The sequence below is a fragment of the Haemaphysalis longicornis genome, unplaced genomic scaffold (assembly GCF_048455015.1).
Source record: "Haemaphysalis longicornis isolate Haplotype H1 unplaced genomic scaffold, Haemaphysalis longicornis Haplotype H1 scaffold_1, whole genome shotgun sequence".
NCBI classification, from domain to species: domain Eukaryota; kingdom Metazoa; phylum Arthropoda; class Arachnida; order Ixodida; family Ixodidae; genus Haemaphysalis; species Haemaphysalis longicornis.
The window spans coordinates 271,556,066-271,580,840 of record NW_027526203.1 but is presented as its reverse complement, the minus strand read 5'-3'; the positions used below and the strand labels follow the sequence as shown (position 1 = coordinate 271,580,840).

The following is a 24,775-nucleotide window of genomic DNA, read 5'->3' as shown; positions in this document are numbered from 1 at the left end:
CCTGGCTGGGTTGCCCATTAAAAAACTTTACTCTTCTGCCACCGGCTTGCCCAAGTTTTTGCTGTAAACCACATACGACTGAGTTACAAAATAGCGAGGGAAACGAGACTACAGATAGAGCCCTCCATCTGTAGTTTCGTTTCCCGTGCTGTTTTATAACTCAGTTATGTACCAACTGGCCCGCCTTCAATACGCGTCACACATGGCTGCTTTCGGAGTGAAACACCGAAACTGCAACACCGTGTCTAGAAAACTCAATGAAGAAAAGCCTGCATATAAACGAACGGGCCACAAGACAGAGGCCCGGGGCGGGAGTACCAGGGAGGCGCTAAGCCCATCACACACAGAATTATTCGAAGCATCGTGATCCCTCGCATGAGCTCCGGAATGGATAAAACAGGGCCAACAAAATGGACATTCTCCTGGATGGCCCCCCTGTAAGTTATTGTTGAACTTCTTATGTTGTCGCGTTCTAGCTGGTGCAAACAGCGGGGCAGGTCGTTTAGTATAGGGTACGCAGCGTGATGGGGAGGCCTTGTTCCTGTATGCATGCGATTCCCGAGAGCAAATTGGCCTAGTTGGGACTTTCAGTGACAGTAGGAAGGAGTAAATGTAGGGTGTGCGTACAAAGGTATGTCCTGTGTTGGCTTTTGACCTGTTCATCTTAAATCATGTGCGCACTTGGCGTCTCCTTTAAGGAATGCTTCGGAAAAGGGCCACTTCTTGGTCCATAGCAAGCATTACTGGAGCTAAGGTATACGGATAAGCGGGCAAATAGGTTTAAACATCAGATCACGCTACTCCTACACTAACAATAGTTGTTTCTTTTTATGAAAAACAATGCACCTATATAGAAACATGCAAAATGAAACACATGACATGTTGGCAACAAATCTGCCGAGAAATAGAGACCAAACGGCAATAAACACGAACATTCATCACACGCCCATTGGCGTATACATGATCGTAGCACGTTCGTCTTAGTCACTGACCATGTGATCGATGGCGCGCTAATGCGCTCAGCAACCAGATCATCCGCAATATGTAGCCAATTTATTGGGTGCGGATATCGGCTTCGTGCAGATTTCTGTGTTTTAAAAAGCCTGCCGTTGACTCAATGTCAGGATTGGCCGACGTATGCTCACCGGAATGACAGATGGGTTCTATGGGCTATCCCCCAAAGAGCAGTAGTTGATGCACCAAAAGCTGCGCTTTTTGTTTGGGCAGAAGCCGCCGTGATGTAACACAGGTTTATAGACTCGGGTCCATGACTCTCTGTCAAGTCAAGTTGGTCAGTTGTTTGACGCTTCTTTCTGATCCCGGGCGCGGTGGCTCAGTGCCTAAGGCCTTAAGCGGCTGAGCTCACAGACACTAGTTCGATACCGGCCGCGGTGGCTGCTTTTCTCCGTGTGCCCGGAATTAGGCGCTTGTTAAAGATCCTCAGGCGGTAAAAAATAATCCCGAGCCCTCCACTACAGCGCGCTTCATAGCCCCTAGGTAGCTTCGGCTCGTCAGACCCCACAATCAATCCCTTTCTTCTTTATTTAATTTTTTCTCGTTTCACCGTTGCTTAGTTTTTAACTACCCTTGGCATGATCTTCCACACGCTTCTGCGCACTTTTCACGTTTTTATTATGTTGCCCGGTTCGAAAAAACAATGTCATGTTCATTAAACTTTATTTTTGAGGCACTTCTTTACGTTTCTGTTGCTCCAGTCAGAGTTCGGGTATATTTGACAAAAACAACAGTGCAATATCCTCCTCAGGCAGAGCATGAAAGCTATTTTTATCACTTCCGTTTCCCGAAGGTGGCAAGGAAAAAGCAAGAGCAGGAACGTGAAGCCAAGGAAGGAGACTGCGCCCAATTAGAAGCGCTAATCACGTCTCCCCAGCAACCCAGGTCAAGATGGCAGATGGCAAAGAGGGGACGTATAACCCAATTAGCTCTCCTTCTGAGGATGACTAAGCATGGCGCGGGACAGCAAAAAAAAGAAAAGCGCGCCGTATCGGCCGAGGCTCCGGTCAAAATCGCGAATAATCTCGTGGCATGTCACGAGGTGGTGAAAATCGGCTGATTACCCGTAGGTGTCTTTTACTTGTCATTTTGTACTGCTAAGACCTGCTTCAAAACAGTCCTGTGTTTGTTTGTTTTTGTCCATATATTGCGGGAGCAGTTTTGTATTTCCCACGAACCGCTCAAAACTGTTACGGACAGGCACAGAGTCGGCCGTGTGCAGCACGTCAAGTGGCGCGCTGTCAGCTTATTAAGCAGAAAGAGAAATTATATAGTTAGTGGGAGACGTAGAGAGCTGGCCGAGCGCTAATGCTGGTATTGTTTCGCCTTCTACGCTTGTGTCGGACCGATGGGGGCCGCCATACATGGCAGAAGTTACTTTACGCTCTGTAGGCCCCACTGACCTTCAGAGCTGCTTGCTCAGCCGTGTCCATTACACTACTGTACACAGCACCTTGATAAATAATTTGAGCGTAGACATATAGTGCATTGGAGTGGATCAACTATATATCACGGCAAGCGCGATCTTCAAGTGCTCTTCAGGTGGGAGGTGTCATCAGTCAAGGATTCATCCCGCTTTTTAACAGCGGGACTGTTTAAGCTTCAGTTGAAGCCGTGCCGGGCGTCGCTCAAAAATCGGCACAGCAAAGCGGCGGAGAGGAGGAAAATGCTAGGCCAAAATTGCGAGGAAAAGTGGCGAGGAGGAAAGGAGCCTACGAGCAGGTGTGGGGAGTGAGTGTCGCCGCACAGATGTTGGGGTGGGGAGGCACGCGTCGGGGATTGGCTGCGCCTAGTGACGGCGAAAGCTCTGACGCGCACGCATTCTCCTAGTTGGGACAGATGGCGCGCGCTAGGCGGCATCAATGTCCGATTTACTGATAATGTGGGCAAACGTAAGAAAGTTCTCCCTCCCGAGGAAGAAGAGGAGCACAGGCAATGAAGTGGGAAGCCGATGGTGAGCGTGTCAAGCGGCGTCGAGAAGATCGGGATTAGGGGAGAGCACTGGCGAAGCTAAAAAGCCAAGTTTAAGCTGGTGAAGGCCGCCAGCTCCGCTGTTTTCTCAGTCTTCGCATGTCAATTGCGAAGGTGGACGAATTTTTTTTTTGTTCAGCTGCTGGGCTGTTTTTCGCAGACCACGCGGAAACTGGGTGCAGTGGCTCTGCGTTCATTTCTATAATTATAACTGGTGGGGAGATGACCTGGGAGATGAGCAAGTAATATGGTTGTATGCCCCTATCTTCGCGTCATCCACACTTGCAGATCGAGCTCGCGCTACTTGAAAATGCCGAGGATGACGTTAACTTTGAATACTTTCGCTCGCTCGGCTACACGCCACAGCAAAGTTCTCTCGATCACAGTGAGTAATTGCAGCCCTTTGTCGTGTGCGAGAAATCGCAGCCAAAGTTAAGGGACGCTGCCAGTGGCGTAGCGTGAAATATTTTTCGGGGGGTGTTATAAGCCGCCCGCAAAAGAATAAAAAACACCTAAAAGTAAAGATAGCCTGCGGGCAAACATCATTTCCATTTTCTTATCTATTTTTTTGTTTTTGCATTTTAATATAGCGATGCGAAGTGCGAACTACGTGGACAAAAATAAAAGGCGAAATGAGGGGAGGACAGAGGAGAGAATGCACCGTTTAGAAAAGTTCTGGGGGTGTTCTGACACCGAAAGACCACCCCCTGTGAATACGCCCCGGGACGTTGCCCTCGAAGACGAAACGGTGCGAGGCAACTAACATGTAAAGAACGCTCTCATTGCCGTGGAAGAGCCAAGTTTTTCGGTCGTCTTGCAAGCTCCAGTTGTAACCTTCCCATTGTTAACAGAAACAGCAACATCGACGGTAAGACGCTGATAGGACAGCGGACGGTGGATCGGGATTCTGCACCGGGCAAGACTGGGGAGCTGGCGAGTCAGTGTGTAAATAAAACGGCACGCTTGGGTTTCAGCCTAATTTATCATATTTTTAACCATTAAACCGTTTGTTGCTTTGGTGTTGCGTCTTCATTATACGATGAAGCCCCTTTTCAGCATCCATGTCCACGTGAATGACTCATTAACTGTTTCACCTATTACGTTAAATGGTAACCCTTTCACGGAGGCGCTCGACCACGGGCTGCCGGTAAACAAAGATGTGAAGATCGTGATATAGTGGAAATGTAGAGCTTCCTGAGAAGTGGATGGAGTTGCACTTGTGGACATGAATTGGGTGGAAGCGAGCACGGTATGAACAGACAGGGTCTGTTTTTCCTACCTACAGCTGTCTGTTCGGGAAAGACAAATTTTGCCTGTTGCAGGCTGGAAGATTTGGCCACATTTGTCACCGATAGGCCACGCACGTGGCAACGTTCTAGGTATTTTATTTAAAATATATTGGAGAACAGGAACATTCCTGGGTTAGTGACAAAGCGCAGCTTGATGCGTGGGTATATGCTGCATCAATGTTGCTTCTGTCGTATTACCGGGTTAAAATTTAGAGTTTAACCATTACTACAGCGCCTACGCCGTGAGGCGCACCGTAGTGGTGGAATGGGATTATTTCCCCCCCCCCCCCCCATCAGGGTCAGCCAACGCCCTCTCATTGTCTTCCACCGGGAAGATGCTGCCAAACACAAAGCGAGAAAATAAACCAACCCAGTTCGGTGTGCAGGAAAATGAAGCAAAAATAAATATAACGCGCACTCAATTCAGGGTGTTTGAGTCCTTCCACGTAGAACACAAAAGACGCCGCCTGCAGCTATCACTAGACACAAGTCGCGCAGCTATACCTTTAGGCTGCGGGACAATTATAAATCTCCCGACAGTTCTACACGGTGCCATCCTTCCGATAAAGTTAACAGAGAAATGCGATTCAGGTTGGCAGAGGGTATGGGCAAGAAGAGCTGGGGAACTCGTGCTCGGCTAGGGGGACAAATTGCTGCTCCCACCGCGTGACAAATAGGGCGACGTGCGACCCGTCGCGGCCACCAGTCTTCAGGCCGTGTCGGAATCTAGACAGATAAGGAGCTCTCCCTCGGCGCGTATTGAAGAAAAAGCGAAGTGAAGGCCTGCTGCACACCACCTCCCGGGCGCCGCCCCGGGTCCCTCCTGACACATTGAAGAGGAGGCAGATAGGAGAGGGGGAGCCCTTGAAAGAAGAATAAGCATCGTTTGTCTTGCGAAAAGACGAAACAGAAAAGTAGGGACACAAGAAAATCGAGAAACCTGGATTGGAGGCCCACGAAAGCTAGCGGGAATCTACTCAAGTTTTATCGCCGATAGAAGGGATAGGCCGACTTGGGTACAGCGCAAGAAAAAAAAAAACGTGAGACTAGATGAGAAGGCAAGATTGGTTAGAGAGGGGTCCGCGGTAGGTGCGCTTTGTCCCTGTTCAAACGTAGAAGGGGATTGTCTTCGACTCCTCTCCCAAGGGGGCCTTGAACAACACCGCTTTAATTAAACCCATTACGATGGCTGGCACGTGGGGAAAAATAACACAGATGGAAAATAAACCAAGAGGGAGGAAAAGTGGAAGCATACGATGGCAACTTTCCACGAACGGCGCGGGGCCGTGGCGACTTCGCCATTTCCCAGAGACGGCTGTCTTCTTTGTGCGGACTTTACTGCTGCGCCTTCCCTCTTGCTGATTCGCTTCGCCCCCGGCGATGAACGCCAGGTTCTGGGCCGACGGCATCCCAGATTCCCCCTGGGAGCCTGGCCGCTCCCCAGCCCCGAGGCCGGCCAACTAGGCTGCCGCCGCCACGGCCAGCCGCCCTGGGCCTCCCAGAGGAGCACTTTTGAGCAGTGCGCGGCGTGTCAGGCAGCAAGGCGTGGGTTGCAAGAATCGGGCTTGCAACGGGGAAGGGGTATCGCACATAGCGGCGCCGGTACCCGCCTAGGCAAGGTTCCGGTCCGTGGCTCCTCGGTCGCCAGGCCAAGACTTAGCTATTTCCAGTGTCGCAGGTGAAGATAACGCCAGTGTGATTTGGCGACACGTAAGGAACACTCCAAAACAAAATAGTGCGCACGAAAGCATTTTCCCTCACATATCGCGAGATTCGCTTCCGAATGTACCAGTGATTTGTCGAAGCACTCTTTTAGGACAGGTCTTTGTACAAGTTGGAATGGCTGGCAGCGCATACTATACAGGAACTTAAAAGAGCATCTTGAATAAACTCTTCACAGGATAGCACGCATAGTATAATAACACATAATGGAAGGGCAAAAGTACACGTACAGCAATGAACGAGCAACCACACGGGCAAGGAGAAGCCACACGGTAGCTAGCATGCACAAGATAAAGGATCCGCGACCGCCGTGGGGCCTTATGGCATTGCGGTACTAAGCGCTAGTAGGAGATTTCCATTCCCGTCCATGTCGGCTGTTTTTCTGGTGTGGCCGATAACAAAAGTCATCGGCCCAGTACTGGATCATGTAGGATGCGCACATGTATACGGACAGCTTTGGGGCCCCTTCGTAGTTGGAGTGGGCCGGTATTGTGTCGCCGGGTGTTTCTTCAGACCCATGCGTCACTTCATGTTGGGTTGGACCCCCGTCACGTCGCGTTGAGCCTCTTAAAAGCGAAAGGTTTACCGATTCGCGGAAGCAGCAGTCAAACTGCCGTACGTACAACATACATCATCACATTTTCGGTTGGTGAACGCACGCGGCGCGAAGCCATGCGTCACTGCGGTGAGCTCGGTGCTGCCAGCCATATTTTCGACCCCCCAGAAGCACGCAAGTTTGTTTGGGTGCCATCAACGCAAACGTTCCCCTTAAAATAGTTGCCATGCCAATGCAATGAGGCACAACGTTGTCCTTATGTCGGCACTACACATGGCTCGTAGGATCCGCATAAGTCTTTCCGCGCATGCCTGAGCGGCTACGCGCGCCATGAGAGCATTAGAATCTGCATACTTCTGGTTTCTTGGATTCTCCGTCACCGCTGGGCGTCATCTGAGCAGCAATGTCACCAGAGCTTTGAGGAGCCTGGCTGATGGCCCGCGCTGAAAGCATCGCCACGCTTTCCCCCTATAGCTGCGTTATTGTTATTGCATGTCCACCAATCGTCCTTACATGGCTATCGCCTTGCAAGACCCTGTATCGATAGTTCGACGCACGTTAAAGGCTATCAGCCGCTGAAAATTATCCTTCAGAACTCCACTATGTACGTTGGTGTGCGTACCTTGCAGTCCTAAGTAAAAGGAAGGTGTTCAAATTTGTACTTACGCACGCATGGGGTATCAAAGTTACGTGATGCCATCCCAACAGTTGTTAATGTCACCACCTAGATTTTAAAGTGTGGATTCAAACGCTATCTTTTCAGCGGCATGTATTTAAAAACACGCGAATAGAGTTAAACAAACGCTACAGCGCTTGTATAAAAAGATGCAACACTGAATAATTATATGTACGTGACAACCGGTATACATATGCAGTATACATACGGTCATGTGGCGGAAAAAACAAGGCTGATGAACTGACACGTGATGCATTTAGAAAAGCAGGGAAGCATCGTGAGGCATCATGTGCAATGCATAACGAACACACACAGTAAATCTATTTTTGGACATGAAATATTTGAAAAAAGAAACGACAACAACGTGGCCTGGGGCCGGAAAGTACCCTATCATGCGCGTAGCATCAGCCAGGGTTATCTGACTGGAGCGCTTCAGAACTTAGACAAAATCTTATCTTCGCATGACCCATGATTTTACTTCAGACTTGTGGCCGCGGTATACGTCTATGTTTTATTATGGCTCATAGCTTCTATTTCCCGTCGACTAAGTTTCGTCTTTGCCCCTTCAATGGAGGAATCGTACGAAGTTTAATTCCCTAAACCAAGAGGCCGCGAAGATTTTCCGCGCAATTCGTGGATGTTGTTGGCTGCGGAACAAAAGCGAATTCGCGATTGCCGAAGCGCCCAAAAGGAGTGAGACGGAACGAACCCAGAGTCGTCGTACCAAGGACGAGAAATTGTGCGTCCTCTGTTCCCCGTTCCCGTTTACTCCTGCTCCTTTCCCCTGCCCCCCTTCTCCCCTGTCCCTATGCGGCCATTTCACACGCCTTGGCAGAGGAGGAGGGGTGTCCCCAGGGCCCGGCGACGATCCCTCTTTTTCCCAAAATGTTATTATCGGGATCATCTCGGCGAGAGTCCCTGAAAATGAGGGCCCGAGCCTTTTCTCCTCCTTTTGTCTCTCGCGGGGATTGCGTCCCCAATTGGCGCACCACGCATAGCACGCTCTCGGGCACCGAAACTGGGATACGTTGGGATCTCGCGGCTGACGTGAAGGGATTTCGCGCACGTCAACGCAATATCAGCCGGGATTACTATCGTCTTTATGTCTTTTTCCCTCCCTCTCCTGCTATGATATCTGTGACGTGATAAGACACGCTATTCTTAGCAGTGGCCTGTAGTATTACACCACTGGACATAAGCACTGTTATCGTTTGCTTTTGTTTATCTTATATTATGTCCAGCTAGGGAGAGATATTCTCAGTTTATGCCAAAAAGTTGGCAGACCTGCTACATCAAGTCAAAGGGAAAGAATACGGAAATAGAGCTTACTTCAGGGAAGGTTTCTTCAATCGATTGAAATTATTGATGAACTTCAACGCGCGAAGCTTTTCTAACAAACTCGAATCGCTGGACTTATTCCAGAATGCCCGTTTAATTGAAATAACGGACTTGGCCACCCCAAGACATTTATACAATGTTTTTTTTCTTTTTTATACCGTTCAATTTAATATGACAGAATGACAAGCGGCACTATGGATTAAGAAAACAATAAGGTGCAAATCTTTGCCCTTTGTTTATGAATCCAAGAAGCCGGTGGTACCGGCTATTTCTAGATAAAATGACATTATAAAGTGGTGTTCTTTAGGGTCCCCGTGATTTTTATAAAATTTTCTATAAGACCTCATGGCTGTCACAAAAATGTGACTAGTGATATGATTAAAACATTACCGAGTGGGATACCATAATTTACCTTGTGTTCATTGGATGTGCTGACTTTCTAGTCATTTCAATAAGGCGATGCTGATCGCATGTCGAATAGAGAGCTCTGGGACTCAGAATGTTCGAGGAACCAAGCTACTGACTGCTGGCCGTATATCACGCATACTCACTTGGTTTGTAACGAGGCAATTTAACCACCTCTCGCAGTGGCCAATATTACGTGATTGATGCAACGCATGACTCGTATCCCCGGAACAACACTGGGAGGGATCTATTCTTAATCTCATTTTTCTTCTGTGCGGTTGGTGACTTAGCCGTACAGTTTCTCATTTAGGTCACTCGTGACGCAATAGCGCGCATAACAAGTCCCTTCCACCGGATACCAGACGTTCGTCGTGCAATTACGAACGCGCCCACGCCGCGGCCTGCACTCTTCCAAATGAGCGGGCCGAGATTCGCGCGAGAAGCGCCGCGCGTTTGACACTGCGCAGGCTCCTCCAGAAACCCGAGTTAGCAGCGCCCGCGTTTACAACACGCGCAACCCTAGCCGCACACTCGGGGCGGCTGCTTCTCGCGGTTTGGCGAGCATACTACGGACACGTGTCCCCTCACCCTCAGTGATATCCCCCCTCCCCCTGTTTTTTGTGCCTTCTTACCAGCCCCTTTATAGTTGAGAAAACGAGCCGCTGCGCCTGGGAATTAACGCTTTTCCAGGCAGCGCGTGCAGGCGGCGTAATCTAATTGCATGTAGCCTGCTCGCGCGTAATACGCTTTTCACGCGAGTAGAGTTTATGACGCTTGAGAGCACGACGGATCCGGTGTTCTGTTTGGAATAGTAATCAAAACGCGCGTGCACTTCGACGGCGTTTTGAGCACGATTGCGTGCTTTGCTGGGAAAGCGGCTTGCAGAGACGCCCTTAGCGGCCTACACTGGAGGGCTTTGACGAAGCCGTCGATGGTTGAAACATCGGAAATAGGGTACGTCAGCTGCGCGCCTGTGCCTCGGCATAATTACAGGCCTCTCTACTAAATGCGAAAGAATACATTGAAAACGTGTTCTTACTTTTTTTTTTACCTGGGCCAAGCGACATTTCTAGCTCGCGAGTGAGATTAGAGCGAGTAATAGCTGTATGCACGTGCCATCCTGCTGCTGTGGGCGGGAGCAAAAAAACACAACCAAAGTTTCGCTCCTAGTAAGCTTATACAGCCCTTCAGGCGTCTGTAACCGAAGTGCCGAACGGCGTGTGCACAGTGGCAGCTGCAGTTGTGATGATCACTCGGTCTGGGTTGGGTTATGGCTTCCTGATGTACACCCAACGACTTGTTTGACAAATTTTACGTGCTAAATTTAAAGACGATAGTCTTTTTTGGGCTACTTAAACCCAGAAATTTTGGTCTGTCTGTCTGTCTGTCTGTCTGTGACTCGATTCGGCCAACCGGCCAAAGTGAAACTAAATTCGCGCAATAGTCTTTATACTCCCAGTCAAATCTAAACGTCTAAGTCCGGTTTATATGTTCATACTTGTCAACATTGTTGAAGAAGAACAAAACATTTCGCAAATATAAGACAGAAAAACAATACATGAGCCATATTTGCAGCGTTCCTTTATATAAAAATTCATAGATGCTTGATTTTTGTGAAATGAAATATTACATTCACTGCAGAAAAAAAAAATTCACTCCGTCGCCTGCTGTCGCCCGCACCACTATAGCTTCTGGCGGCATTTTAAGAAATCAAGCGGCAACAGTTACGAAACGTTCCACTAGATAGGTTCCACGTTCTGCTTGGAACGCACGTGGACTAGGGCAACGTGGTTCTATAAACATTGAAGTAGGGCGCCTCGATTGACGCGCGTCCCCGCCTTACGGGAGCGCTGGCATCGAGGTACCCGGCCTGGACCAGTGGAACACGGTAAATTTAAATTTACTTTAGCAAACATTTAGCGTGTTTACCTTGGAATGAGCGCGACGGAAGAGGAACAGCATGAGATGTCAGCGGAAAAGCGAAGGGAGGGATTTACTTGGAAAAGGTCGACAAAGACTATCGTCTTTTGTCGACATTTGCAACGGAAGGAGCAGATACGCGGCCAATTTTTTTATCTTGGGCTTCAATTTTGCTGCCAGGAGGTCGACTGCCCGTGTTTTTACTAGAATCAACAATGATGGGAAACATGACTATGAAGCCTACCGGTGTTTCCGATCGGATGTGGTCAGTTGAGTGTAGCTCTGCCTGGGTCAGTTTCAATTCAACGTGCATTTTCTCATCGCGGTGCATTTTCTTAACTTGACGCTTTTAGCGTCTCCTCCTTTGTTCTTCGCTCCAGATCGCAAAGTCCAGCGTTGGGCGACGTAACGCAACCATGTACTAGCTAAAGGTCAGCCTGCGTTTTCAGGCTAGAGCATGATTTCCCAGTTTTGCGGTGCACCCGCTGTACTAATCTGTAGGCATTCCAACAGAGCTCTTCCGGTGAAGGGAGGTGAAGAACATGGAAAGAAAAAAAAGTCATTTTGGGGGCAGTAGGCAGGTGAACGGAGCGGTAGCAAGCACCAGCGTAAAAATAATTCCAGGACACCTGAGCGCTCCTTATGATGCCGTGGATCCGAAATAGTAAGTGCCTGATTGCCAAACGAATATGCCGGTATTGTGGCCGCCGTCATATCGCCTCCGATCCTTGGGGTCTGGTGCGCCGATGAGTGAGGTAGCTGCGGGACTTGGAAGGCGACGCCGCCCGTGCGAAGTTCACGTGTCTTCTCATAATAAGCATGATCATTTTCAATTTTTGTCTTTTTCTTCTTCTACCCTTTACAATGTCTGAAAGCCCCGCCCGATCCCCCTTGTTTCGCCTATATGCAGGCTTAACGTTACGTAGGCGAAAGGTTGACCCTTACCTCATGCCAAGCAACATCGAACTCATTGAATGTAGACTAGTGGGCACCGGTCGGCGACGTCAGAGGTCAAAGAGTAACTTTAGGCCTCATGTCAGGCCGGCACACACCCGTGTTCGCATCGCCAATGGTCACACGAAGTCTCTAACACAAAATGGTCTTTATAACAGTGGCACACTTTGATCTGTACATCAGCCAGTATTCGTGGAAATTATACCACCTTTTTTTATTCTTTTTACATGAACGCTCCCTCTAAAGCTGTATGTAAGTACGTATATGTATAAAGCTTACCTTTTGGGAGCTGGCCATGGCCTCCCAAATGCGTGACCCGCCCTGGCTGGAAAAGTAATTTGAAAAGAAAGGGCACAGGCACCATTAGTATGTGTCATTCGACTCACTGACTATATCCTACGTTAAATTTAGGTTGCCTCACACAAAGGCAATTAAGGTTAAAAGAAAATGCAAACGGGAAACTTCTAAATTGGTTATCAGTTAGAGCATTGTAATGTTGCAGCTTATGAAGAGAATGTATACTGGACCCGTCCACTCCTTCCACTACCTCCACGGAAGGATTTATATTGTTACAAGGCGACGCGTATTTCGAACATGGTGAAACCATGAAAGGTACCGCAGCAAACGGATGGCCCAACCGAGCATAAAGCGTTCGCTTTGTCGTCGTCCACGAGCGATCACCGCACGCGCTCCAAGGTTTCTTGTCCTCGTCGTATGCGATGCTTCCTCCAAAAAGGCATGTTACAATATAAAGTTCCCCATATGTTACCAACCGTATGATGAAACGCACGTGACCCACATCCCGCGGCAATCGTTTAAAACCGCTCCTCATACCCACTCCCGTGCAACATTAAAATGTACATTTCAAGGATATGGTGGCACTCCGATACTTTTTATGAGAAGTTCCTAGACATTCTAGCTACAACTGCTTTTTAGTTGGTATACTGTTAAGCGGAGCGATAACGTAGATTTCAAGGGAAGAGCTATTTGCCGATAATTCCTGCTTGCGTATTTGACAAACCTGGCCACGTAGACGCACCCCCCATTCGCCTCTTTGTCGCGTCGTACTGGAAGAGTTGAACAACTAATAAACGTGTTGGCAGGCTGAAGAGACCTAAAAGATACCTAACCATCCTCATTTTCGACAAGAATGCGTCGAATTGGCATGAGAGAACACGTTGGAGCGAAAAAAAAAGTGTTTGTCTTAAAAAAAAGTAGAACCACTGGGGCTCCAACCCCGACCACCAGCGTGAATACCCACGACTTTACACCTAGGCCACTGGAGCTGGACAGTGACGCCCGTTTAGCAGTTTTCTCAGCAGAACAGAAGAGAGAGAGAGAGAGAGAGAGAGAGAGAGAGAGAGAGAGAGAGAGAGAGAGAGAGAGAGAGAGAGAGAGAGAGAGAGAGAGAGAGAGAGAGAGAGAGAGAGAAGCACTTTATTTCTGGTCAGATTAAGACCAGCGTTCCAAGCGAACCAGTAGATGGCGCTGGGACGGCTGCTAGGCGGCCAGGTTTGTAAGTCACACTTTCAGCTCAAGTGTTTAGCTGGGTGTGTACTGACTTTAATTCCGCAGTAATATCATCTCCCGTCTGGTCGCGCACAGCTATGCAGTACGGCCTTCACGGGGTCGACGGTCGCGCAGCTTTACCCTCAATTTAGCCCCTAAGAGTAACTCGGGGAAGACCGCACTATCCCCGGCACAAAGCCGTACATGCGATGGATCCACGCAGCGGATACGTGACGGAATATTTATCATCCTTGCTTTAGTCTGTTCTAGGGGACAGTGAAATTTTTTCTCGTCTACATACGAGCAGTGGGGGACATGGCTGACCAGCTCCGACCTCTCCTCCCAGCGTAGCCTGGTGAAGAGGGCCCGGGTGGCCAGCGCCATATGCATTACCAACTATCCCAGTGGTCACTTCTTCTGCAGCTGAAAGTGGCGCAACTAAACTGACGAAGGGTGACGAGGAGTTTATGCAGAGGCAGGCAAGCATGTGCAAAACAAGTAACGCGTCATGGCGGCGTCTCGCGGCTCCCTTGAAACGGCAGGTGCGCGGTGGCTCAACAGCTGGTGCATTAAGTGAAATCAAATGTAAACTGATCGGAAATGTAAACTGATCGGAAACAAAGCCTCGAATCCTTTTGTACCATATAATGTGCAAACAGCCTCTTTGTCCAGAGCGACATGTTACCGATATAGCACTCGGTGCATGGTATATCAATAGTGCATAACTGCTTATCAAACGAACCGCGAGAAGAAGCAGTGGAGAAAACAGTGGGGATCAGTTGACCTTCTATGGGGTCTTTTAATCAAATACGCACAGACACAAAATTCAGACGAACCACACCGAACAGTCAACGTCGGGAAATCAGTGGATCTCGTGATCTTATGAGGCACAAGAGTGGCCCGACAACAGACATCTTAAATTTATGAAGTGGCATTAGCGAGAGGCAGCTCATTTCCACACAAAGAAAAAGAAATTAAGAAGTAAGCATTCTTTCGAGGGAATTGGCATGAGTGTCCCCCGTGAAAATGTACAGACCGCTCCTCATTCCAGAAAATGACACATTCCTGTCACTCGTGAGCAGACCTGCATCATGATACAGGCACCCATTATGGCGTCTCTTTTTGTACATCCGTCACTGTTTCTCCCGAAAAGCGGATTTGTGACCTCTCTCCTCACGGCGTCCACCGGCAACGAGAAGAGCGAGTCATCGCACAATAATGAGGTGGATGAAGATGCCGGGACGCAGGTATGCACGCGCTATGTACGAGCAGACAGGTTTTTGCTTGTACTCAGGCGTACATACACGTTCCAAGTTTTGATACCCTGTACGCTATATGTTACCTGCAATGGCAGCGCTTCTTAAGATATAAATAAACTTTCAATAATTATTCCGTCGTGAGAGCCCAAGACTTTATGACTTGTTTTGCAATGCTTACGCCAAGCGCTCTCCATTCTCTGTACGCCTAGTCTTAATAGGATTGGGGACGTTTTTGTTCCCTGATTGTGTCCTTTCAATTGATATCGCCGTTTGTATGCACAAGTTTCTACATCAATTTACCTACGACCATGGGCTATGTTGAAATGTCCCGTCGACTGTACACGTTCGTCCGCATACACCGAGTAGGGAAACCGGTAGCTAATTTTGACGCACTGACAAGTGTTTTGCCACGTGCAGTATTCGCTGTACAAGTCCCGCAAATCGTAGTAGTATTCTCACAATTCGTACTAGTATTCTCACAATTGTTCACAATCCCACAGCAACCCGCATTCCGATTTCTTGTTTGTTTTCTTACGCGCAACTATTTCAAACTGGCGGCAAAAGAAACTTTCCCATTAGTGCAGGCGGGACAAACAAGCGGTCTTCATTACGGGACCATTCAAGCCGGCCGAATGATTCTAAGCCGTGGCCTCATCCTTTGAGCTCCGAGACCTGGTCAGAGGCTACCGCATTGTCGTTTAAGCGCTCGTTTCGTGCCCCAGAGGCGCGAATAAACGAGCCCATCGGCAGAGCGGTGGCCCTAGTGGAAAATGGGCTGAGGCAAATTAATGGTCCGCTGGCCGAGACCTCGCTCGTTTCCCCGCCGTCCAGCATGCGGGGCTCGCCGGGGGTTCACCCGCATTGTGCCGTCTCGCCCGTGTCCGCTCTCCCTCCCCCCCGGTCCCACACCCCGATGGATTATTCCAACGACCCGCGTTCGTCTTTCACTCTGGACATCCATTTCTGCCTCGTATACTGTGGCCATTCGGAAGAAGGCACGTGAGAGGGACCAAAAATAAAAGAAAGAGAAGATAATGCAGGGAAATGGCGGAAATGTGCCGCTAGAAGCTGGAACGAACTGTGCAGTGAAAAAGCTTTTGTTTCAACAGGCGGTTTGACGCTCCACAAAACGTAGAGAAGATGTATAAGAAGCACGCCAACAGAAAAGCGAGTGAGTGGGGCTCTCAAAGGATCGAAAACAGTCTTGCAAACAATGTTTAGTTATTAGGTTAGCGCACCGCAGTTATTGCTTTTAGGGTTATAATCCCCTGGATGTCAACCATTCTGCTGTCGCGGGCAAAAACTACTAGCGATTAAAAATTAATTTTAATGCTGCATCCCCCACAAGGCTCACGAGGACAATCGTGGTGGGGCTTTTGTGTGTTTCCTGTATGGTTGGCGCTCGTCCGAATCTACGGCGAAAAAAGCAGGCGTTGTCCCCCTTTCTCTACCCGCCAGTAACTCGCGCAGCAGCCGCGGCCGAATCAAGTTGAAGCCTACCCAAGCTGCCTGAATCAAAAAAAAAAAAAAAAGGCAGTTCGTAGTCAATTCATTGTAGGAAAAAATTGTTAAAAGCATCAAACATGGCAGAAAGGGATGGGACTAATCGAACCTCCTTGGATCCCTTCATACTACGAGCCGGTTTTCTTCTGGCCTTGTTCATCACCCTACCACATGCGCCTCGACCGCACTCGTGCTGTATTATTGGAAGAGAAGAAGTAATCCAGCCTCTGCGCCAAACCATAATTCTCCACCCAGATTTTGAAGTCTAAAGTATATAGTGAGTTCAGGTGGGGTGGAGAGGAAGGCCTCAATAACTATCCACTCAGGAGTCCTTGCGAACTAACTGTTACGATGATGGTTAACTAAATTGTGGAGGGCCCCAAGTCTGCTCATGAGCCAGGAAGAGGAAGCACAGGTACGCTGCGTTGTGTTTGCGAAATTCGTTTGTTATTTGACCACACACACTCGGGCCACATCGCTGAGATGTAATGAAGTTTCGTCAATGTTCAGCTTTGCGTTCTCCGCAGTTTCGTACTGTGTGAACGGCCACAAAACTTCACCCCGTTGCTAAAGACACCACAGTCGACGTCGAAAGAGTTGTAGACGTAGAATCAGTCGATGTCGAGGCAGAGAGGAACAGAAGCAGGCGCAGTGCGAAACCTGGATCGGCTTGTGCTGGCCTCTCTTCATCGAAGCGGAACGTTAGGCCTAACGTCGGGCTGGCGGATAACCGCCCCGCACCCCGCCCCCTTTCCCGTTGCTCCACCAGCAGTTCGGCTGGTGATGGAGCACTCCTCCGCGTTGCTCTTCGCGTGCCCAGGCGTTCTCTATTTAACTAGCAATGGGGGCGCGCGCTACTAATATTTCACGTTTCTGAGCAAATATTTTTGAGGCGCGGCGCATTCTTGAAGCCACAGGGTGCATAACAGCCAATAAAACTTGGCCTCAGAGCCGCTTTTTCTTTTTTGCTTTCTCATACGATGAAGCGGGCTGTGCGCGCTTGCATGTGAGGTGGACAAGGTCGACTGAACCGGGATAATAAGGCATTTTGAATGCCGTTTTGCTCGCGCTGGCATTCCAACCACTTGCGCTCTAAGCAGTTGATCGATCGACTCACTGATCGCTTGGTTCGTGCCCCAACATGCACTGCTGGCGACCGCGTCGGTAGCCACGCTTGCTACAACAGTATGCATTTCAGCATGTAAAGCGCTGTCCAATACACCACTGCAGGTTTTAGCTACTCTGTGGGGATGTCACGCTTTGCTAGAATAACAGCAGCGACTATCGAGTGTGCGCTGGCCGGGTAGGCGCTGGTTAAACGTTAAGCCCATCAGGGCTTAACGTTTCGCTTTGAAGTCTCACGACGTCAAGCCGCACCCGGAGGACCGACAATGAATACAATGTGTATTTTTCCAATGAGCACCGGCTGACAACCTTAAAGAGGACCTAAATAGTGTTGCGAATGCAGTAAGCCCTGAAGCTTGCGCTCTATCCTCGCTATACTCAAGGCACTATGGATGCTACGAGCTGATAAGTCCGGATCAAGACAACCTAGAGACATTTTTCAGGGCCCTTGCGCTCAGAAATTCGCTCAGCCATTGGCTCTGGTCGGCGGTACGTCCCGCATTTTTTTTTTAGCGACCGACGCGCATGCTTTGCTTACTACTGGCGGCGTGGCACTGCTTTTCGCGTCGGCCCTACAAGCGTCGGTACGTCCGTTCTAGAATAGGGGAAATGAGCATGAGAAGGCCATACAGGAGAGGGGGGGGGGGGCATGATCGCTCACGACAATAATGGAACCAACGAGTAGCGGCCCGTTGGCGTTTCTTAATTGCATACGGCGCTGTCAACGATCGTGGCGAACAGGTCCCTCCGAGGCCGGTTCGAGCAGAGAAGGCTTAGCATCTCCGCAGTTATTTGGTCCCCACTATAAATCCGCACCGACGACGATCTCCCGTGCAATCTTTCCCCGCACTATCACCCCGTTTTACGCATTTGTAAACTGATTTTCAGTAGTCCTGCTCTGGCGGGCGGCGACACATTTTAGCTGCTGCGTTGTGTGCCGATTCGTGCGCGCTCCTTGCCCAGCGTGCTGGCAGATGTTTGCCGCGGTCGCGCGTGTTGAGTTTTTGCCAGCTGGAGATGCTCCATGCTTTTGAGCGTTATTCATATTTTGTAAACGACGCGCTATATCAGCCAACTCAGCTAAGCTCATGTGACGGATGGCGACGATCGATTTTCGTCCCTACAACGATACGCCGTGATAGAGTGTCGTTCGCATAGACGGCGCTCTATAACCTCCGAAACCACCGGTGGCTTCCGCCAGACTCGGAAGCGCTTATTGGCTCTAACTTTTGATTGAACCCGCCAATAGCGGCGCCGTAGTCTTCAGCACCAGCTGCGTCATATAAGTTATACGTCAATACTCCTTTTAATGATGACGAGAATTCACATGCAAACAATGAAAGAGAAGAACACGTAATCTAGCGATAGCGCGCTTGTAATCGCGACCTATTAAGGGCCCCTGTAATGGCGGCCGATGTTAGGCCTAGCGTCTTACGTTTAGGCTTAACGTTAGGTGACCTTCACGCTGAGCATTCCAACGGGCCAAGCAACGTCGCACTCATTGTGCGCCGAGCTGCGGGCACCGGTTCACGTCATGAGACCTGAAAGCGTGACGTTAGGTTTAACGTCGGGCTATCGCATACCCTCGTCGCCCCGTTCCTACCACGCACCGCCTTTGCAAACGCGACTTATAAACCGGAAAACGCGATAGGCTTCACTGACTGATCGAGTTACTACATCCGCGAAATCGGTTGAAATCGGCGAATAGCATTTTCGCACAAAAATTTCTCGCCTGCACTTCATTGCGTCTGACGTCGTCATGGGTACTTGTCTGGTGGGAATAGCAAAATTGACCACGGATGTCTTTTTTAGAGTACACTTAGACGTGTTTAGAGTTTTGATGGTACTAACGGAACTAATAAGGATGTAGAATACGATGACGGTCGATGTGTGAATTCATACGCACGCAAACACAGCCCTCCTCAGAGTGTCCCCTTTGAGGGAATGGATCATGATTTTCGTTCAGTTGGGTGACTGGCTACACTGAGTTCACTCTGTGTAGTGAACCCAACGCATATGACGCTACTCTGGCTGCACTGGAGTAGCCAGTGTATACACGAGCAAAGAAGAGCATTTCTCATAAGGAGCATGATCATTCCTTGCTTCGATCATCACGCTAATGAAGAGAAGCGTGTCATGGTTACACTGACTGCATTATGATGATGATGATGGCGATGACAATGATAACGATGCATCGCAATGTGCTACCGTATTTTTTCTCAGAGCCAGAGATACATCGCATTATTTCATTAGTTTTGATATTTGGAGCGTCATACAAGGAGGAAACGCCTGGCTTGTGACGTGTGCGGTATATAGTGGGAGACTGCACAACAATTCACGACGAAATCTTGCACGCGTCGCCGTTTTACCATGCAATGTTCTTGATATGCGGCCTCGTCAAGGCAATAAATAGAGAGATTGGAAATTCACAATTTAAGGGGAAGACGGAATAGCAATTGGCGAGCGCTTTCCACTTTAGAGATTTGCTTCTTCCCCCCCCCTCCCAGTGGCTCAGTGGGAAAGTGGTTGTGCTGCCGAGCCGAAGCACGCGGGTTCGATCCCGGCTGCGAAGGCTGTTTTTCTGATGGAGGCGAAAAACGAAAACTCACGTCTGCCGATATTTTGGAGCACATTAAAGGTCTCCAGAACGCAGAAGTTCACTGGAGCACATTCACTGGAGCTAACACAACGTCGTCTTGTTTTGCTTTTTTTTTTTCACCATGACCGCCGGTGGCAGCCATATATGCCACGTGATGCTGAAGCGCAAGGTAACCGAGGCGATTTTTAGATAACGTTCTAGACGAACACAGATTTAAAGGAGTACTGACACGAAATTTTTGTGTTGCGTTTTTTTTTTTCGCGGCTATAGGTCCGTACGAACCCACTAATTATAGAATGGCACATTAGATTATCGAACGCAGCATAAATAATTACTTACAGCTCCGTTTATTCGTGTCAGTTTCGGTTTCGGTGAAGCGAACGCCGAGGCAGCCGCCATGACGGGAAGGCGCATTTGACGTCACTGGTCTCGTCGCACCACAGCCGATGCCGGTCTGTGAGCGCGCGCGCCAGAACGGCCCGACCGGCCGTAGTCGCACATGACGTCAGTCCCAAAATATGTTCTACTGAATGGGGAACGGTTTAAACTTCCGGAGGGGTATCTCCACGTACAAAGGAAGCTTTTTACATAGTTATTTGAGCTTTGAAATTTCATGTCAGTACTCGTTTAACGACGACGACACTGACGACAGCCTTCACCTAATCTTTTTTCAGGGAAGCAGCCCACGTCTAATATACTCAGCAGAACAAACACCTCCTCAGAGCGTGTACAACTACTTCGAATCTAACTAATTCGCCCCTTGTCGGCGCGGTATACGAACACACACGCGCACACATGCACGGACGCACAGAGAGGGCAGAAATGAACTTATACTATGGGGGTGTAACAGCGGGAACCACGCTAGAGGGCGAAATGGCTGTACGTCAAAGCTTTACGGCTTTTCTGCGAAACTCAGCATCCCTTTCCCGCCGATATTTCCTTTCTTTCATTCTCCTTCTGTCTCTCTTTCTGGTTACTTCACCACCATTTCGTCCACGCGCATGTGGCTCGCTCCTATTTCTTTATTTGGAGAGGGAAGGAGGCCGTGGGGAGTTAGAATTTTGCGTCCCGAACCTAGGTTACCCTCTCCCGCACTATCATTGCTCCTCCATCCTCCGGGAATTTGTACGTATCCCGCAGCCACTGCGGCTACCCGTCTCAACCTTATTTTGTTCGCTTTTCTCGCCGTTCATTCGGTTTCTGCGGGTTCGTTCCTCCATTCTGGAAGCCGTAGGAAACGAGCAGCACCTCCTCCTCGTGCCCCTCGCTTTTCTAAGCCGCGCAGAGCATGCGGGCTCGTCGTTTCGAGTCTCGTCGTTTCGCGGACCAGCGAGGTGCTGGAACACGGCGCTCGTAAAGCGCCTTTCTATGGGCGCACCAGCGTCAAGTGTTATTGCCGGCGGTCCAGATTAGTCCTTCCTCCTCCTGCCTTTGTTTCGCTCCCTCGTCTCGCTCTTCCATTCTCCTTGCCGCTGCCTCGATTTAGTTGCGGCTTTTCCTTCTCCCCTATCCCAGCTCTCCCGGCCTCTTACAGCTCGCCAGTATGGCGGCAGTTGCGGCGCGAAGCGGACTGGGGGGAGGGGACACGTGCGTACGTACCACGGCGGCATCCCTTCACTGAAGCGAGTTGGTCGCCGTGCGGCGGCAGCGCGGCGGTTCCATTGCGGCGATGAAACGCTGCACCCCCTGCGCCTCTTTCCCCTGCTCTTTCCTTTATTTGCGTGTTCCCCCATACGACAGCGAGTTTATTTTGCGCCCTTTCTCTAACGCGGGTACGAGTTTTTCTTCTCGTTAGCCCGAGCTGGAGTGAATTCAGGGGACGACGAGCCTTTCACCGAAGAGAGCGAGAGAAAGAAAAGGGGGAATAAGATAAGAAAGAAAGAAAGAAAGAAAGAAAGAAAGAAAGATAGATAGATAGATAGATAGATAGATAGATAGATAGATAGATAGATAGATAGATAGATAGATAGATAGATAGATAGATAGATAGATTTGAGGAAGGACATAAGTGCTGATTTTATTTATTTATTTATTTATTTATTTATTTATCATCTTGACCGAGTGAAATGGTTGAGTTTATTAGCCGTTTTATAAATGTGGCCGACTACACCTCGGCGGGGTTATGCCACTGTCGGCTAGCTTGATTCGAGTTGCGGAGGGCATCTACGCTTCTGGGGACTGGTATGTAGGTGTGAGCGCCTCTGTTTAACTTTGCGTATTTTCCTTCTTGTCTCCGTTACTATAACTAAGAGCCGTGGTCAATCGTCCTTGTTATGCGGATGTTTAGGTTTAACGTTTAGAAGCCCTAAAGGCGAGCTTAATGACGCACCAAGCAACATCAAACTTATTCTACGTCGAGTTGCGGATTCCATTTGACGACGTTAGACCACAAATCTTAACGCCCGGCCTATCGTCAAGTCGGCGCATACCCTCCCGCTGCACCGCCAGCAGTTCGGCTGACCCCTTAGCAACGTGATTATGTTGTTAAGGCTCCATGTTACAGCGGTGAAATTCATGGAGGTAGAGCAGGAGTGCTTCCACAATAAAAAAAAAAATGCTAAAGGACTCTCCATATTCACCTTAAAACGGGCTAATTTTGTAGTTCAGGTTAAGAAAAAAAGCGTCATTTTCGGACCAAGAAAAATGTATCTAACCAAGCTAAATTACTTTTCTACCTTCTGGAACTTTTAACACCTATAACACTTGCGCGTAAAATCATAAATTCATGCCACCAAATGGCTATAACTCCCGCTTCGGAACTGGTAGATTCAGGGTTCGATACCGAGAACTTTTAAATAATGAGTTTTATTCGTAAGTCTTAACTTAAAATGTTCACGCTGGCATCACTCGAGGACCCACAAAGATTTTAAGGTTAATTGTGCGCCTCTAAAGGCGTTTCAATTCGTGCATGTCGATGCGACAGTATATCATAACGCGCCTCTTTTCTACCCACAACCGAGAGGAGAGGGCATAATTGTGCATGTCTGTGTTTCTTTTTGCAAAAAAATGAAGTCTCGACCTTTTTTTATAAACATCGAGTAGTTTTGTACCCAACTTTCTTGCCTGCCATGTTCTTCGGGCCGCGCATCTCCCTACAGTGTCGCAGGTCCTAGTTGCATGTCCCAACTTCTTCATCTTTTTTTTTTTGCGACTACCACTTCGAAGCCCTGCTAGCTCGGCTTCATGAAGCCTTGGTTCTGAAGGTAACGGGACAAGGCCAATTCTGGGTTACCCATTCGAAAAGAGCCTTTTATTGGTGTCAGGTCAATTTTTTCTATGCATCAAGCAAGGTTGTTTTGCACATTTTTCCTACTAAAAAAAAAACAAAAACAAACACAACAGGCCCAGCGACAGGCTCGCTGCCTCCGATTAGATGAGCGAAGCAGCGAAAGAAAGCGAGACATAAGACCAAGGAGCCGAGAATGGACAATGATGGAGACGACACGGGCTTATGCGCACACAAACGAGCTCGGTTTTCGGCACAGTGCTCTGTAGCTTTCTTTGCATTACCTGCTGTCTGCTGTCGGCGCTTGCGTCTCGATAATGCCGATGAGCCCGAAGGAAGGTGCTACTTTGTCAAGGTAAAATTTGGGACTGCAGTTTGCCACTGCAATTTGCCACTGCAAATCTGGGACCGCAATTTGCCACTGCATGAAGAGTTTGTGTGGCAATTGTTAAAAGGGACTGAAAGCCTCAATGAAAGAGGATAGCGAGGGAAGACAGCCAAAAAATAAAGGTGAAACGGGCAGATACGAATATATAGAGGCTCAAATTACAGTGGTGATATTCCGGTTGGTTTGCTCTACGACATTTAGAAGGGCGTGGTCAAGCACCCAATGCAGAGTTTAGCTCGCCGCCTTTCTCCACCCGTGAAATTAAAGCATTTAAGTAATATATGTGCAAAAAAGTGCATTGCTAGGGGGGTCTTACCAGCCAAAAAACACAACAGAAAATACGACAGGATTACCTTGTAACGGAATGGGACATTCTGTCGTAGATAAAACAGAAACATCTGTCGTTCGACAGACATTCAGTAGTTCGTCAACAGAGATTTCCGTCGCACAACAAACCAACCTCTAGTCTTAACAGAGATCCCTGTTCTACGACAGATATTCTTGTTGTACAGCAGGCATTTCTGTAGTGCAACATAAATTTTTGTCGGGTTTTTTGACGGCGTAATTTGTTAAACGAAGGTAATGAGTATTGAGAACGGCCAGGAACAAATAGTGTAAACTACCATAGTCCGAGGTATTAGAAGTAACAAAGATTGTGTTTTTTAATGCATGCATGAACAACAAAAGATAAAGGAAGAAGGGATGGCTAGCCGCGCCACCTCAACCTTAGTCACAGTCAAAAGGAGTCTCTTCATGTGGACTGAGAGTATGGTAACAGGCTTTACGATTATTCATGTGGAGCTTTCCCGCTCATGACAGTCCTTTCAACAGTGATTACTCTGTAGTTATTTAGCGAAATGAAGAATATTTTCCCGCAGCTAATATTGGAGGTGAAAACTTGGTTTGTGCAGTTTCAAGTCTAGCACGTTGCGCGACTAAGCTCCACAGCCATGGAAACTATCCCATACAAATGCATAGGGAGTAAGATTTTACAGCGAATTACAAAAAAAAAAAATATTCAGAATCCTGAAAACTCCTTTTAGAGTTTTCATCTCCACGTTGCCTTCATGCGTTATGTCAAATATCACTTTCCTGATGTGGTTTAGCTAGGTTCCTGAGAGGTCGGAAGTTTTAGCCAGAACGCTGGGGATGAAAAGAGCACAAGTTACACATATATGCACTCAGTTCCCTCTTGCCGCACAGCGATGAAAGCTATGGGAGCAAAAAAGAAGTGGCTATTTGGCACCTTTAAATAGCGGCGAAAGGTCCCCTGAATACGGCGGTGACTTTTCATCGTTGAACGGATCATCTCAGAAATCAT

At 48.6% G+C, this 24,775-nt stretch overlaps 1 protein-coding gene across 1 annotated transcript in view; it reads right to left on the bottom strand.

The window, feature by feature from the left end:
- The window catches only part of LOC144145765 (choline O-acetyltransferase-like), a 236,133-nt gene that overhangs the window by 120,468 nt on the left and 90,890 nt on the right, over window positions 1-24,775 (bottom strand). The window contains exon 2 of the mRNA XM_077677493.1: window positions 12,125-12,170. Coding sequence (XP_077533619.1) covers window positions 12,125-12,142 — 18 coding nt within the window. The 5' untranslated portion in view covers window positions 12,143-12,170. The remainder of the gene's footprint in view (window positions 1-12,124; window positions 12,171-24,775) is intronic.